General features: G+C 45.8%; 1 protein-coding gene across 2 annotated transcripts in view; it reads right to left on the minus strand.

Moving 5' to 3' along the window:
- Positions 1–5,650, minus strand: part of Arhgap39 (Rho GTPase activating protein 39) — a 41,829-nt gene extending 36,179 nt beyond the window's left edge. For both annotated transcript variants that reach the window (XM_013033874.1, XM_013033873.1), the window contains exons 1-2: positions 5,525–5,650; positions 1,382–1,810 (exon numbers count right to left, since the gene is read on the minus strand). In XM_013033874.1, the coding sequence (XP_012889328.1) occupies positions 1,382–1,810; positions 5,525–5,610 (515 nt within the window). In that variant the 5' untranslated portion in view covers positions 5,611–5,650. The remainder of the gene's footprint in view (positions 1–1,381; positions 1,811–5,524) is intronic.
- Between the last annotated feature and the right edge of the window lie 11,660 nt (positions 5,651–17,310).

Here is a 17,310-nt window from a genome sequence, read left to right on the forward strand (position 1 = left end):
GCTCTTCAGCTCAAGGCTAGTGCTCTACCACTTGAGCCACAGCGCCACTTCCGGCTTTTTTCTTTTTGCTTATGTGGTGCTAAGGAACCGAATCCAGGGCCTCGAGCATGCAAGGCAAGTGCTCTACCACTGAGCCACCTTCCCAGCCCCCACTTCTCATTTCTGAGGGCAGGGGCTCCCCAATTCCCATGAACAGAAGCCCTACTCTCTGCTGACAATTACCAAAGGTCACTTCACGTTATGTCCACATCCGTATCGACCTCACTCCTCACGCGTACCCAGCTAGCTGTCTATATTCCAAATGGAGCCCCATCTGTCCAGCCCTATGGCACTGCATAGACAACTATGTTCACCTTTGTGGTGGTTGCCCCACAGGCCCGCTTCCATTCTGGGCTCCTACTCCGTTACTCTCAGCAGGAATAAATGAGCCTCAAGGTGTGAATCAGATACAATCTAACCTACCTCACCCATGGCCAGGGTGCCCTGCTGCCCCTAAGAGGGGAGAACTCTTCTCTTGGAAGCCCCTCATGCAGCTCACATGTGGCTCAGGGCTGCATCAACCACCTTCCTGGGCTCCACGCCCATCTCCCTATGTCTGAGCTGCATCAGCACTTATTCTGATTCCTCCCCCTTGTTCTCCACACAGGCGCTCAGCCACAGCATCCTCATGGTGATAATCATGGATAAAACAGCAAGATGTTGGTACTAATGTCACAGAAAGACAGCTGAAGGTGTTTCCAGGCAAGGTACACATTACAGTCTTGGTTCCATAAGTGTACAACACCAACCACTGTGCAGAAAAAAACCTCCTGACACTGGGGTATGGCTGGCCAAGGACTCTCATCACAGCCCGTCCATCTGACCTTCCTGACCACGTGGACAAGGTCATCTTTCCAAACCTCACTGCCTTCACCTATGTAACAAGACTGACAGCAGCATTTCTCTGTTGGGGGACCCAGGACAATCAGTAGGGTTTAAGCACAGGTGGTCCCCGTATAGTCAGGGTCCTCATGGATCCCTGGCTAAGCCCAGGAAAGGCAGAACTGCCAGAGTATTTTTCTCCCTGGCCTTCCTTCACTTTACAGGTTCTGACCAACTAATTAGCTCCTAACCTTAAACAGTGGTTAATCACAATGTGAACTAGGGGAAATGGAAGTCAGTTGGGTGGCCTGGGAACTAGCAGGGTTACTGACTTGAGGCCATCCAGCAGCAAAAGGACATTCTAGCATAAAGATCTGAAAATCATCTTGATTACTGGACACAGTCCTTACTAAGAAACTAAGTGGCAGAGAGCACTGCTTGCACTCACATTCAGGCCCACCCATCCATCCTGCCCTGCTCTGCCTAGTCCTGCCTATTTTCACTGGCCCAGCCTCCTCACCTGCTGCTCTCTTCCTTTGCGGTCCCCAGGGTGGCTGGCCGACCGGCCCTGGCCTGAGGCTCCTGCGCCCTCTCAGCGGCAGCGTCAGGCTCTGGCTCCAGTGAGGACCCTGTGCTGCCATCGCGGCTGCCTCGCCCAGGGCTGCTGTCCGCAGAGACGCGCGGGGACTCGGTGCTCTGCTTCAGTGTCTGCAGCTTGGCTAGCGGGATGATGTCGCAGTTCTGTGGGCGGTGCCATACAGTGCGCTGCGAAGCAGCGCTGTAGTAGTAGAAGCGTGATGTGTTGGGGTCAAAGAGCTCCCACCACTGGTCCTCGCTGGTGCGTTTGATGCGCACGCCGGCGGGTGGGTCCCACACACACTCACCAGTGACCAGATTGGCATACATGCGCTCGCGGGTGCGTGGCTCGATGATCTCTACCCACTCCAGCCTGTGGGGACACAAGTGTCAGTCAGCCAGGACCCTGCCCTCCCTTCACACTGGCATCTACCCATCCCAGGCTGCAGCCACCCTAGCAAGAGCACCAAGTCTTTGTATTGCAGGGACTGGGGCTTCTGGCTCCTAGTACCTTGAGTACAACGGGACACCTGACTCAGCCTCAAGGATCCCTAAGTCTCCTCGTCTAGCTTTTTTTTTTTAAGGTCTGAAGCTGGGACTTGAACTTGGTACCCGATGCTTTGGTTTTTTGGTTAGCGCTCTACCAACTGAGCCATGCATCCAACCCTTCCTACAGCTTTGTAACATTTTTTTAGTTAAAAGCAATGTAAGCTGGGTGCTGGTGGCTCACGCCTGTAATCCTAGCTACTCAGGAGGCTGAGATCTGAGGATCACAGTTCAAAGCCAGCCTGGGTAGGAAAATCCGTGAGACTCTTATCTCCAATAAATCACCAGAAAACTGGAAGTGGTGCTGTGGCTCAAGTGGTAGAGCGCTTACCTTGAGCTGAAGAGCTGAGGGACAGCACCCAGGCCGAGTTCAAGCCCCACAACTGACAAAAATAAATAAATAACAAATAAATTAATTAATTAACACATGTCCCACAAGACCATTTTAACAAAGGTATGTATGATATCAGGTTAACTTTTTTTGATGTGTGCCAGTCCCAGGGTTTGAACTCAGGGTCTGGGCACTGTCCTTGAGCTTCTTTTTGCTCAAGGCTAGTGCTCTACCATTCGAGCCACAGTGCCCCTTCTGGTCTTTTCTCTTTATCTGGTGCTGAGGAATTGAACCCAGGGCTTCATGCATGCTAGGCAAGCACTCTACCACTGAGCCACCTTCCCAGCCTGGGGTAACATTTTTTAAGAATATACATTCCAGAAAAGAAACCCTTTAAAGGTGCACAGTGCCCTCGGTGTGGACTCTGCCCCCATCCTGCTGCGCTGTGCATCATTCTTCCATGGGCCTGGTCTATCACTGGGCTGGTTTCATTTGTTGCCAGGGTAAGAGCTTAGGAGAGAAAAGGAAGAGGAGGCGGGAGCTGGCTTGGTAGTGATACTCCCACAGTTCTGCCAGGACAGTAAAAGCCATCCCTGGCTTTTACCAAGCTAAAGTGGCCCTGGACAAGGTTGCTTTGAAAACAAATGCTCTGATGAACCCATGGTTCCTCATCTTTTTCTCTTTCCTTTCCTATTTGTTCTTTTCTTTCTTTCCCTTCCTACCTTCCTTTCTTTTTGTGCTAGTACCAAGGTTTGAACTCAAGGACTTGGCACTGTTCCTTAGCTTTTTTGTTCAAGGCTGGCACTCTACCACTTAAGCTATAGCTTCACTTTCAACTTTTTGGTGATTAATTGGAGATAAGGATCTCGTGGACTTTCCTTCCCAGGTTGGCTTCAAACTGCCATCCTCAGATCTTAGCCTCCTGAGTAGCTAGGACTACAGGTGTGAACCACCAGTGGCCAGCTCAGGCTGTGCTGTGATAGGGCACCACTGTTACGGTATCAGGCAGCATCCCTGTAGGCTTCAGTGTCTCTGGTCCTGCCAGGGTACTCCAAGAAGAAGGGACTGTGTTGGGGAATGTTGGTGGGACTGGGAGCCCTGTGTAGCAGGAGGCTGTGAGCAACTTGTCCCAAAGCCAGACAGAGAAGCAGTGAATTAAACCTGAATGGAAGCACAAGAGGAAAACAGAAGAGGAAAGAGAAGAGGAAAGAGAAGAGGAAAGAGGAGAAGAGGAGGAGAGGAAAGAGAGGGAGGGTAAGGAGGAAAAAGAGGAGGAGACGACATGGGACGTGACCCGAGAAGTAACCTCTTAGTTGTAACAGACAGGGGCTAGTCAGGAAGCAGGACTGATCACTGAGTGTAACTGTCCTGTCCTCCATTTCACAAGGGCCCATTTCACTCTTCACTCGTGGAAAGTCATCTGATGGGGCAATGATTTCTTCAACGAACCCTTTTGCCAGAACTCTCCCTTGCCTCCTCCCACAGATGCCTAGGTTTACCCAGGCTCAGACCTGCTTCCCTCAACTCTGTGAAGAACAACGTAGCTTGGCAGAACTGGCAAATGGGGCAGGTGAAAGGTCACAGGGACAGTGGGCAGGTAAAAGGTCACAGGGACAGTCAGTTGGACTACCTGGTCAAGGGACTACTACCAGATCTCCCCATTAGAACACCACCAACTTCTGCAGTTGGCATTTGTGAGGAGACGCTTTAATCTGCAGGTATGTGCTGCCCACTAAGTGGAGGGTCATCAATGGATGCTAACGTCAAGGGCAGAGGCTAAGAAGTTCAAACCACCATTCCTGCATGCTGGCCCAGTGCTGCGATTTCACTCTTGCGACTTCCAGTGGGGGTCCTGTTGTGAGTTCTGTGCTGGGCCAGTAGGGTTGGTGTGTGTGTGTATGTGTGAGTGTGAGTGTGTGTGTGTGTGTGTGTGCATGTGTAGTAATTTTTACTGTATTTTCCAACTTGCTCATAAGATTACTTGTATTATTTTTTCTTTTGGTAACAGTCATAGGGTTGAACTCTGGGCCTGGGTGCTGTCCCTGAGCTTTTCTGTCTCAAGACTAGTGCTTTAACACTTGAGCCATAGCTCTACTTCTGGCTTTTTTTGGTAGCTCATTGCAGATAGAAGTCTTGTGGTGTTTCCTGCCTGGGTTGGTTTTGAACCAAAATTCTCAAATCTCTGCCTCCTGAGTAGCTAGGAATATGTGTATGTATGTATGTATATATATACTTCCTCCCCCACAGGATTATTTTTGTGGTTGGGAAAAATAGAAGGCATAAATGGGACATTATTTTTTTATAAACAGTGCATGTGCTGGAATGTGGCTTAGTGGTAGAGTGCTTGCCTAGTATGCATGGAGCTCTCAGTACCACATAAACAGAAAAAGCTAGAAGTGGCGCTGTGGCTCAAGTGGTAGAGTGCTAGCCTTGAGCAAATGAAGCTCAAGGACAGTGCCCAGGCCCTGAGTTCAAGCCCCAGGACTGGCAAAAAAATAAAAACAAAAAGTAAAACAGGGACTGGGAAGTTGGCTCAGTGGTAGAGCGCTTGCCTTGCATGCTTGAGGCCCTGGGTTCGATTTCTCAGCACCACATAAGCAGAAAAAAAAAGAGGCTGGACGAGCTGAAGGGCTGAGGGGTAGTGCCCAGGCCCAGAGTTCAGGCCCCATGACCGGACCCAAAAAAAAAAAAAGTCTCAGGGACTTCCCTGCCTGGGCTGGCTTTGAAGCGGGATCCTCAAATTTCAGCCTCCTGAGTAGCTAGGATTACAGAAGTGAGCCACAGGCGCCCGGCACTTAGCACATTCTTATTTTGGCAGCTTTTCTGTAAACATGGAATTATGTCCAGAGAGAGTTCAAAATTAGGAAAATAAAAATAAGGAGCTGTGGCTTCCATCATCCACATGGATGGAATACACAGAGAGGTCAAAGTATATGGTCCAGCACAGGAGCCCCAGCCTCAAGGTCCTCAAAGGACCATGGACATGCTGGCCTCTGGCAGACATCCCTGTGGTGAGGAACTGCCTTGGGTATGTGGAAATTGCAGAAGAGGCCCAACCACTGGTAAGGCCCTGCGAGAAGGTCCATGTGGGTGGTAGTTGCAGTGTGGGGCTGGGAGAACCCTAATCCATGATGTCTTCTTTGAGAAGAACCCTTCCCTTCTATTCCCAAGGCCTAGACACCTTACCAGGAGTGGACAGTACTCCCTTACCTGGTGCTGGACCCTGGAATCCTGGGGTCCTGCCCATCGATATGGTGGCTCCTGCATTCGTAGTCCTGTGTCTGGGACATTGCCATTTGCTTCAAGTGCACCAACGTAAACTGACTTCAGAGGATTCTGAGGATGCCTCCTCCAGCATCAGACTTCAGGAAAGGGCTGCACTAGAAAAAGGAAAAGCAGGATGGGAAGGGGAAACAAAGGAGGAGGCTACAATGCTTGATAAGAAATGGACTCGGGCTGGGAAGGTGGCTCAGTGGTTGAGTGCTTGCCTTGCATGCATGAGGCCCTGGGTTCAATTCCTCAGCACCACATAAGCAAAAAGAAAAAAAAAGCCGGAAGTGGCGCTGTGGCTCAAGTGGTAGAGCGCTAGCCTTGAGCTGAAGAGCTGAGGGACAGCGCCCAGGCCCAGAGTTCAGGCCCCACGACCGGACCCAAAAAAAAAAAAAGAGAAAAAAAGAAATGGACTCATTCTCTTGCCCATGTAATTGTAACCCCTCTGTACAGTATTTTCACAATAATAAAAAAAATAAAGTAAAATATGTTTTGGAGAAAATAAAAAGGAAAAGCAGCTGACTTGGAAACTGGTATGATTTCAGCAACAACTTCACCCATCTTTATCACTCAGCAGCTGACCTGAGTAGGAAGCCCTCCTCCCAGGATTGCTGCTGCTCTGGCCTGTCATTTCTGAGCAGTAGGACAACTTGGTGGTCAGCTGTGCTGTATTTCATGTAGGCCAGGCAAATACATATAGATGTTAGAAACTGCAGAGTTAGGGGTGCACAGGGCCACCTGGGCCAGATCACCCTCATTTGCACATGGTATTTACACTTAGGCCTTCAACTCAGGACATTGTACATGCCTAGTAGTCACTATGTGGACATACAACGAACACCCAGGAACATGCCAGGCACATGTACATCTCTTGACCTGTGATAAGGGACAGCCTTTCACAGATGTGCTACACCTGCCACATATACATGTGCGAACTAAACCTTGGGCCTATGTTCATATGACACAAAACTAATTTTCAATAAATTATAGTTTTGTTTTGTTTTTTTGCCAGTCCTAGGGCCTGAACTCTGGGCCTCGGCACTGTCCCTCAGCTCTTCAGCTCAAGGCTAGTGCTCTACCACTTGAGCCACAGTGCCACTTTTGGCTTTTTCTGCTTATGTGGTGTTGAACAATTGAATCCAGGGCCTCATGCATGCAAGACAAACGCTCTACCACTGAGCCACCTTCCCAGCCCTAAATTGTAGTTCTGAATGTTAAAAACAATACAAGACAGTTTGAGGTGTGTGTGTATATGCGCATATACATGCATGTGTGTGCCAGTCCTGAGGTTTGAACTCAGGGCCTGGGAACTGTCTCATTAGCTGAAAGCTAATGTTCTACCATTGAGTCATACCTCCACTTTTTTTTTTCTTATGTGGTACAGAGGAATCGAACCCAGGGCCTCATACAAGGCAAGCATTCTATCACTGAGCCACCTTCCCAGCTCACAAAAGTTTTTGTTTTCTTTTTTTGGTCAGTTGTGGAGCTTTAACTCTGGGCCTGGGCACTGTCCCTGAGCTCTTCAGTTCAAGGAGAGCACTTTACCACTTGAGCCATAGCGCTATTTCTGGTTTTTTGGTGGTTTATTAGAGATATGAGTTTCACGGCTTTTCCTGCCCAGGCTGGCTTTGAACCACAATCCTCAGATCTTAGGATTACAGGCGTGAGCCAACAGTGCCCAGCTACAAGACAGTTGTTTTTTTTTTTTTTTTAAATTTAAAACACACTCATACATCCCCACACACAAAGTCAGGTGCTAATGGCTCATGCCTATAATCTTAGCTACCTAGGCTAAGTGATGTCCCTGAGTTCAGGCCCCAGGACTGGCACACACACAAAAAAGCTCAGGGATAGCACTTAGGGCCTGATCTCCTTCTCTTCTTTCTCTTCTCAGCTCTCTCTCTCTCTCTCTCTCACTCACACACACACACATGCAAACAGAAACAGAGTAATAACAGGGGGCTGGGAAGGTGGCTCAGTGGTAGAGCGCTTGCCTGGCATGCATAAGGCCCTGGGTTCAATTCCTTAGCACCACATAAGCAGAAAAGCTGGAAGTGGTGCTGTGGCTAAGTGGTAGAGCGCTAGCCTTGAGCTGAAGAGCTGAGGGACAGCACCCAGGCCCAGAGTTCAGGCCCCATGACCACCCCCCCCCAAAAAAAAGTGATAACAGGAAAAAAAAAAAAAGCAGTGATAATGGCACTTGGGCATTGTGAATATTTGTAATCCCAGCACCTGGGAGGTAAGAGGGTCATAAATTTGAAACCTGCCTGGCTACACAGGGAGACCCTGTCTCAAAGAAAAAAAACTGGCAAACATACACTGGGAACTATACATGAAATATGCACAAAGCACGGTGTGTTCAACCTGACAAAGAGCCACACTTATAACATAAAAAAAAATCTCTACAAATAAATGAGAAGGGCAGAAAACAGACAATCCTAGAGATGCACTCAGCTTCACTCCTCATCAAGGAGACACTCAGCAACAACAGTGTAATGTGATACTTGTACTATCAAATGCTGCTAACACCAAACACACACAATGCAAACCCAGGATATTCTCATGAAGCAGCTCCCTGAGCTCTTAGAAACCATCATGACATTACTAGAAGCATGTCACATCTATTGAGAAGCAAGCATCAGTAATAGCTATGCTTTCCAAACTTGAGGATGAGAACAAGGCAGACACAACTGTACATATACCACGCGGTTCCCCTTCATATAAAGTTCAAAATCAGGTAACAGTAGCTGCAGTTGTCAAGTATCAGAACCAGTGGATTCCTGATCAGCCAGTAAGGGGAATGGCCCACTGTCTGCAGCAGAGTGCTACTTATACAGGGCTGCATACACAGGCTTTCCCTCCCATGGCCTCCTCCCTGCTCAGCCCATCCCTGGCAGGCATCAGGACTTTGTCCTCCCAAGTAGGAAGACATCCCATGGATACTAACAGGAAATTTGAAGAGGTTCAAAGTACTAGGTGAGGGCATAGGCAACCATGGAGAGCAAGACAAGAAGGTACTGAGGCCAGTCACAAATCTAACCCAAGTCCACCCAATTCTTTTCTTCTGTCTATTGTGAGGCCTGAATTCTGGACCTGGGTGTTGTCTGTCAGCTCTTCAGCTCAAGGCTAGCGCTCTACCACTTGAGCCATAGCACCACTTCCGGCTTTTTCTGCGTATGTGGTGCTGAGGAATCGAACCCAGGGCCTCATGCATACAAGGCAAGCCCTCTACCAGGGAGCCAACTTCCCAGCCCCACCCAGTTCTTTTACCTCCCAGAAAGCACAGAATGCCTCCTGGGAGAAATGTTTCAAGCTTCTCCTTGCTGCCACTTAAATATCCCAATAACTATTTACACAAATGCAAAGGGCTAAGAACACTGTTTTTGAACAAGAATTCAAATGTTCCTAACTTCTTGTTTGTTCAAGAGAAAGACAGATTACCTTCCATTTTGTCTTCAAATGTTACAAGAAAAAGAAGTCCAAAAATTTTAATGGAATTCTGAAAAACTTACAAGTTACCTAGCACAGCCTAAAAGTAAGACAAATCACCATTCGTACTTATTTATGCCTCTCTAGTCAGCCTTTCAAGCTGGCAAGAGCAAAGAACACAGGGGCAGCCCAGATCCCGCTTACCGTTTTAGACCTGACCCAGCATTACCTCAGATAGTTGTCTCTAGCCAGGACAACGTAGTGACCCTATGTGTCCTGTGTCTAAGGCAGTGTTATCCCTCAAACTCATCTTCATTTGCTTGATTTGATTACATTTAGCATCTTTGCATTTCCTTATGAATTTCAGAATTAGTTTCTAGGCTCTATGGCTGTCTTTGGGGACCCTGAGTAGCCCGGGTGAACCTTTGGGCAGATGAAGAATACCAACAGCTGATCACCAAGACTTATCAGCTCATATCTCCCCAGATGTTAGGGCTGCTTTCTTCCAGTAGTAGTTGTTATTTTTTTGGTACTTTTAGTGTTCAGATCTCACATTTAGAAAATTGTACTCCTGTACTTCAAAGCATTTTTATTTTTGGGGGGGGTCCAGTCATGGGGGCTGAACTCTGGGCCTGGGCGCTGTCCCTGAGCTCTTCAGCTCAACGCTAGCGCTCTATCACTTGAGCCACAGTACCACTTCCAGCTTTTTTCTGCTTATGTGATGTTGAGGAATCAAACCCAAGGCCTCATGCACGCAAGGCAAGCAAGCACTCCATCACTGAGCCAACTTCCCAGCCCAGCACTTTTTGCCTTAAATGTTTGGTAGACAGAATATGATCAGGACACCTGCACATCCATATTCAATGCCACATTATTCACAATAGCCAAGATATGGAAACAGCTCAGAATGAGTGGATCCAAAAACTGTGGTACCTATATACAATGGAATTTGACACAGCTGTTAGAAAGAATAAAATAATATAATTTGCAGGGAAATGGGTAGAACAAATCATGTTAAGTAAAGTGAGCCAAGATCAGAGACACAAACAGCACATGTTCTCTCTGATATGCAGAAGTTAGATCTGAAATTCACTGGGATATGACAAATTACACAGGCTTCCAGATATTCACATACAGTGATACCAAAAGAGGGTAGTCTCAGGAAAGAATCACAAAGGTACAATGCCTGAAGTATGTATTACTTTATATAAAGTAAAACACATACTAAAATGAACTAAGATATAGAAACAAAAGACTGTAATTTTTTTCTTTTTCTGGTGATTCTTTATTCTTTACCTTATATACAGTGTATTCATGTGCTTATCTGTGGGAAGGCAAGGGAGGGCACAAAATCTGAGGGAAAAGGGTGAAAAAGTGTCGCAGTAGAGCACACTAGACATACACAACTCGTGGGTGGAGATGGGAGGGAGGGAGGGAATGTGAGGAAACAGTTGAATGTAACCTCTCTGTACTCACCTCTATAATAACAATAAAGTAAAATTGTAAAAATGTTTGTAGAATACAACAGGGGCTGGGAAGGTGGCTCAGTGGTAGAGCGCTTGCCTTGCATGCTCAAGGCCCTGGGTTCGATTCCTCAGCACCACATAAGCAAGAAGAAAAAAGCCGGAAGTGGCGCTGTGGCTCAAGTGGTAGAGTGCCTTGAGCTGAAGAGCTGAGGGACAGCGCCCAGGACCAGAGTTCAAGCTCCATGACCGACAAAAAAAAAGCTCTTAACTAAAAACTGAATTTATTTAATAAGACTAGAGATAAGCAGGTTTAAACATTTCTTCAAGTGAGCCCTAGTGATTCATGTCTTACAAAGAACTTCGGTGTTTCATGTTACTTACCAAGCTTACTAGCATAAGCACCTTTTCTTTGCTATCAGTTGACAATCAACACTGCAGCTATCCCATGTCCCTTATTCCTAATATTGGGAATTCACATTTTTTCACGTTCCTCATCAATTTTGTTTTGTTTTTTTGGTCCAAGTGCTATCCCTGAGCAATTTCACTCAAGACGAGTGCTCAGCCAGGTTGAGCCACAGTGCCACTTCCTGTTTTCTGGTGGTTTATTGGAGATAAGAATCTCACAGACTTTCCTGCCTAGCTTCAAACTGTGATCCTCAGATCTCAGCTGCCTGAGTAACTAGGATTATAGGCTTGAGCCACCAGTGCCTGGCTTTCAAAGCTTTTTAAATTAAATTTTCCGCCAATTCTCACCACGGTCTTTATTATCTCCTTTTTTTTCTAGTTTAAGATGGAAGTAGGTTTTAGTGACTTGCACCTTTAAACAAAAAGCAGTTTAGGAACCAGGCAAGCATCTCACACCTGAAATCCTAGCTACTCAAGAAGATGAGATCTGTGGATCAAGGTTTAAAACTAGCTCAGGCAGAAAAATCCTCAGACTCTATTTCCAATTAAGCATATAAAACCTGTAAGTGGAGTTGTGGTTTAAGTGGTGTAGTGCCAGCCTTGGGCAAAAAATCCAAGTCAGAGTGTGAGGCCCTGAGTTCAAGCCCCAATACTGGTATACATGTGCTTGTGCATGCATGTGTGCGTGCACATGCAGTTTTTCAATCTAGTTAATGCGTTTCCTGTTGAAATTTCCCAAGAGACAGCTTCCATGACACATTGCCCAATCTCAAAGTACTGTTATTTTCATTTAACTCCATTCAAAAGCTTTCTAGTTTTTCTTTTGGCGTCTTCTTCAAATCATAGCTTATATAAAAATACATTACCCAATAACTGCCAACTTTCTAGATACTGTTTTTGGTTTTTAATTTAGTTTCATTTATTTCGTAAGAACTAGATCCTCAAGCCTGCTGGGCTGAACTGCTATCACTTGAGTCAATCTCTAGCCCTTTTTTGCTTGTTTTTGGAGCTGGAATCTAGCAGACTGCCTTTGAGTCACAATCCTCAGATCTCAACCTCCTGAGTAGTTAGGATTACAGGTGCGAGCCACCAACATCCAACAGTACATTTTGTGGGTTAACTATAAATGAGGTCTCTAAAGACTTTTCTAAAGCCCAGGTTACCTTCAAATCTACATCTTCAGGAGGCCTTAGGCTCCTGAGCAACTAGGATTATAGGTGTGAGCCAGTGAGACTACAGTCTTCCAAGCATGGCTCTACGAGAGCCAGGCCTTATAAACTAGAACTGACAGCAGCCTCTCTTTCCTATCTGTCAACCATCCGTTCTTGGGTTGTGGTTGCTCTCAAATTCTGGATGAGCTTTTGTTCCCCATTTTTCATTCTTTTTGTTCATTTCAGTGAGTTTCAAAAAGGAATTAGGAGGAATGTGCTTCTGCTCAGCCCGCATTTCCACAAGGCTTAAAGTCCTTCCCAAGCCATCTTTCCAAGACCTGCACAATGAACTGGTTCACACTCTGAAAGCTCGTCTGTGCTCTGGGCACACAATGGCCTATTCTCCCTGCCCCACACCTCTGGCCTGTTTAGGCAGTGTAGCCCCTGCAAGCAGCACAGTGTTTCTGGCAACATCCACTACCTTTGACAATCTGCTCTCCCAGACTCTTTCCTTCCACAAGAGACAGCTGCAATGCATCTAGCTCTGTTATCTGACCAGTGGCTTAGTCACAGAAACAATACTGCCCATTAGAACTAGTTTCTAAAACTTTCCTAAGAAAAGGAAAGGACCTCAGACTATACCCCACCCAGAAAGGAGTGTGTAGCTGCAGCTACTTTGTTGGCACATACAAGGATTTATGTCTGTTTACATGTGTGTACATGACAGTTCTAGCATACAAATTCAACTGACAGCTCGGCTCCTGTCTACACAGAAGTCTGGATAGGCCACCAAAGGGTCCTGGTTTGTCTACAAATCATGAAGGGAGGGCTGGGAAGGTGGCTCAGTGGTAGAGCGCTTGCCTTGCATGCCTGAGGCTCTGGGTTCGATTCCTCAGCACCACATAAGCAAAAAGAAAAAAGCCTGAGGTGGTGCTGTGGCTCAAGTGGTAGAGCACTTGTCTTGAGCTGAAGAGCTGAGGGACAGCGCCCAGGCCCATATTTCAGGCCCCACAACCGGACCAAAAAAAAAAAAAAAATCATGAAGGGATACAACCCATAAGTAGACACTATGAGAGAGAAATAAAGAGGGGTAGCTCAGCAACTATAGTCTGACCCTTTCCAGTGCTTGCCTTATCCACCACCGAGTGTCTTGGGCTGATGGCTACTTGCTCAACCTCTTCCAGTCCAAACCCCAATCCCTCTCCAGGGTGGGAGAAGCTTGTGTACTTTTGCAGACCCTACCAGAGTGGACTTTCCATCACTAAACTGCCTCCCATAGGACCCCCTGACATGGGAACAATCCCAGGTGAAGATGTGAGGTCTTTACAGGGAGGGTTCATGTGGTGGCCTCAGACATCAGGACATGACACAAGACTTGAGCTCTCTGAAAAACAAAAACTGGCCTATAGCATGTAGACAGAGCACTTTTTTTTTCTTTCTTTTGTTGGTTGTGGGGCCTGAACTCTGGGCCTGGGCGCTGTCCCTCAGCTCAAGGCTAGTGCTCTACTACTTGAGTCACAGTGCCACTTCTGACTTTTTCTGCTTATGTGGTGCTGAGGAATCGAACCCAGGGTCTCATGCGTGCAAGGCAAGCACTCTACCACTGAGCCACCTTCCCAGCCCAAGAGCAATTTTCTTATTAAGCCTTTTTGTAAGAGGACTATTTGAAACTCATGGAAAAACAATGTCTTGTGCTCACACGGTCCTCAGTGCCAGGTAGCAGCAGCTCAGTCAACAAACTGTTTTAAAGTTGTTTTCATAGAAGCCCTCTTTTGAATGACATACTGGCTTTTCATCTCACCTGTCATTTGCTGGGGGGAGAGGGCAGTGAGAGGGAAAAGGGGGTGTTAGGAAAATGTTGCCAACACTACTCAGAGCTAGCACAGACAGGAGCCCAACCACCTCACTCTGTTCCTGATTGTAATCCTAGCTACGTAGGAGCTAAGATCTGAGGATAGGGGTTCAAAACCAAGGCAGGAAAATCTGCAAGACTCTTCCCTCCAATTAAACACCAAAAAGCCAGAAGTGGAGCTGTGGCTCAAGTAGTAGTACCAGCCTTGAATGAAAAATCTAAGGGACATAACCTTAGCCCTGAGTTCAAGCTTCAGCACTGGTGTGCGCACACACGCACGCACACACACACACACACACATTCAATTTGGAGGAAAAAAAAACAACTCCTAATGGTATGAAAGTTGAAAAGAAGCTAGGTATAAGGCACACGTACATAATACCAGCACTGGAGATGCTGTGGCAGGAACCAGAGTTTGACTCAGATGGCCCCTTAGTGAGATCCTGTCTCCAAAAAAACAAGGTCTGGGAACATGGCTTAGTGGTAGAGTGCTTACCTAGCATGCATGAAGCCCTGGGTTTGATTCCTCAGTACGACATACACAGAAAAAGCTGGAAGTGGTGCCATGGCTCAAGCGGTAGAGCTCTCGCCTTGAGCTGAAGAGCTGAGGGACAGTGCCCAGGCCCAGAGTTCAAGCCCCACAATCAAAAAAAAAAAAAAAGGATGCTGATAAAATTATATATATGTATGTGTGTATATGTGTATATATATACATATATATATATCTGGAAATGAACTCCAAAATATGGAAACAAGAGACCTTTTTTAATATTTTTATTTTTTGTTATTTTATCTTCCTGTATTCAGGTGTATATCTTTAGGAGGGTTGAGGGGGAGGGTACAGAACTTGAGGGAAAAGGGTGAAAAAGTGCAGCAGTGGAACTTACTGGACACTGGTGAAAGTGGTGGGTGGAGATGGGAGGAACTGGGAGTAAAGGAAATGTACTCATTACCTGATTCATGTAATTGTAATTCCTCTGTACCTCTATGATAACAATAATTTTTAAAAGAGGAGCTGCATAGAATTCACAAACATTATAGGCCATGTTAATGACAATTTGCCTTGTGAAGGTTAAAATGTGTTTGTGACTTTAAATATCACTATCCCACAATACTGTGAAATTTGTGAAATTTATGCAATCACTTAATCTCAATAAAAATTTAAAAAATGACAAAAGCAGTTACAATTACATTCCAAAATTATCCATTTTTAATAAACAGGGACTTTAAATTTTAGCATGCTAGAACCTATTTTATATAATCTAAATCAAATATTATAGTTTATCCTTATTCTCCCCTATCACAACATTTCCCCCCTTTTGTTTTTACCTGAATCAAATCTTTGATTCTGAGGAGGCCTCAGTTAAGGGCAAGAATTGGGACTGGAGGACCATCAATTTTACTGAACATATATAAAGTCCTTTATATATTTAATTAATGCATTTATCAGGCATGGTCCCACTGTCAGAGCTATTCAAATTAATACTAGAGGCCCTGCTAGGCAGACATAAGAGTCGTTAGCCACGGCTTCTAGTTGAATAAGCTTCGATACCCGCTTGAGGATTGTTGCTGGCTGTCCTCGCAGGCACGCAGGTCCTCTCTTACTTTGGCTAAAGTGTCTCTAATTATACCAGATTGGCTTGAATAAAAGCAGCAGGCTTGCCGGGTGCTGACGCCTGCAATACTAGCTACTCAGGAGGCTGAGATCTGAGGATCATGGTTCAAAGCCAACCCGGGCAAGAAAGTCTGTGAAACTCTTAACTCCAATTAAATGTTGAAAAACCAGAAGTGCCGCTGTGACTCAAGTGGTAGAGTGCTTGCCTTGAGCTGAAGAGCTGAGGAAAAGTGCCCATGCCCAAAGTTCAAGCCCCATGACCAAAACAAACAAAAAGCATCAGGCTTCTCCTAAGGCCATCCATAAACCTTTTTTTTTTTTTTTAGCAATTTTTTTTTTTTTTTTTTTTTTTTTTTTTGGGTCCGGTCGTGGGGCCTGAACTCTGGGCCTGGGCACTGTCCCTCAGCTCTTCAGCTCAAGGCTAGTGCTCTACCACTTGAGTCACAGCGCCACTTCCGGCTTTTTTCTTTTTGCTTATGTGGTGCTGAGGAATCGAACCCAGGGCCTTGAGCATGCAAGGCAAGCGCTCTACCACTGAGCCATCTTCCCAGCCCTTTTAGCAATTTTTTATTGTGATTAAGTGATTACATAAATTTCACAAATTTCACAGTACTGTGGGACAGTGATACTTAGTTAAAGTCAAAACACATTCTAACCTTCATGGGGCAAATTGTCTTTATTGTGGTCTATAAAGTTTATGAGTTCTATGAGCTTTGACAAGTTATTTCTTCCATATCGGGTGATATGTACATTACTTTCCTTTTGCTTAGTGTCAGCTGTTCCCTCTTTCTCTCTCATTTCCTCTTTCCCATCACTGCCCTTGAGTGGCTTAGTTCATTTTGATCAATGTCCAGTGCAGTTGATGGGTGCAACTGTTGTATGCTTTCCCCTGGTATGGTTTCCCTCTGGTTCGGTATCCTCCTCCCAGTTTCCCTCCAATGTGCCTCCATATATACCACATATGTGGTCAGAAGAATGGGGTCATTTGGTAATGATTGACCAGATGAATGGAGGTCCTTTGTTTCTCTAGTCTTGTAAACCTCCTTTTTTAAGAGTAATAAGTGTAGGCCATGCCTGTGTTAGAGTACTATCTCTGCTAGAGAATCCTTTTGTTTTTCCAACCTGGATACAGAACTTTCTAAATCTCCCAGAGTCTGACCCATGGCAGCACTCGTTGGCAGTGGTGTTGGTCACCTACTACGAAGGCTGTGGTGCTGACAGCTGTTGACCCAGCAATTCCAAGGCCTGCTAATGAGGGAATTATACATGTACAGCTCTCTTTGGTCTGGTCAGTCATTCCTTGAGGCCTAGATGTTCCGGCCTTCAATCCCATCATACAAATATACTCATGGGATTACATATACAACAATACAAAGTTCTTGTGCTTGGCTAAACACTTGCTTATGTATATACACGTTGTGTTAAACCTTTAGTGAAAGTAAACCAAGTAGTCTCTGGAAAATAAAAGGGAGGAGCTGGGTTCAGGCACTCATGCCTATAATCCTAGCTACTCAGGAGGCTGAGATTTGAGGATTATAGCTCGAAGTCAACCCAGGCAGGAAAGTCCAGGAGACACTTGTCTCCAATAAACTAAAAAAACAATAACAAAAACAAAAAAACAAAGTGGCATAGTGGCTCTAGTAGTAGAGCACTCACCTCAAGCAAGAGCAGCTCAAAGACAGTACCCAGGCCCAGAGTTCAAGCCCCAGGACTGGCAAAAAAAAATAAAAAATAAAATAAATAAAGGAAGGATGATGAAAAGACAAAGGAAGAACAGAAACAGAAGAACTTGGTTTTATAATCTAATA

Source organism: Dipodomys ordii, unplaced genomic scaffold (genome assembly GCF_000151885.1).
Source record: "Dipodomys ordii isolate 6190 unplaced genomic scaffold, Dord_2.0 Scaffold179, whole genome shotgun sequence".
NCBI lineage: Eukaryota > Metazoa > Chordata > Mammalia > Rodentia > Heteromyidae > Dipodomys > Dipodomys ordii.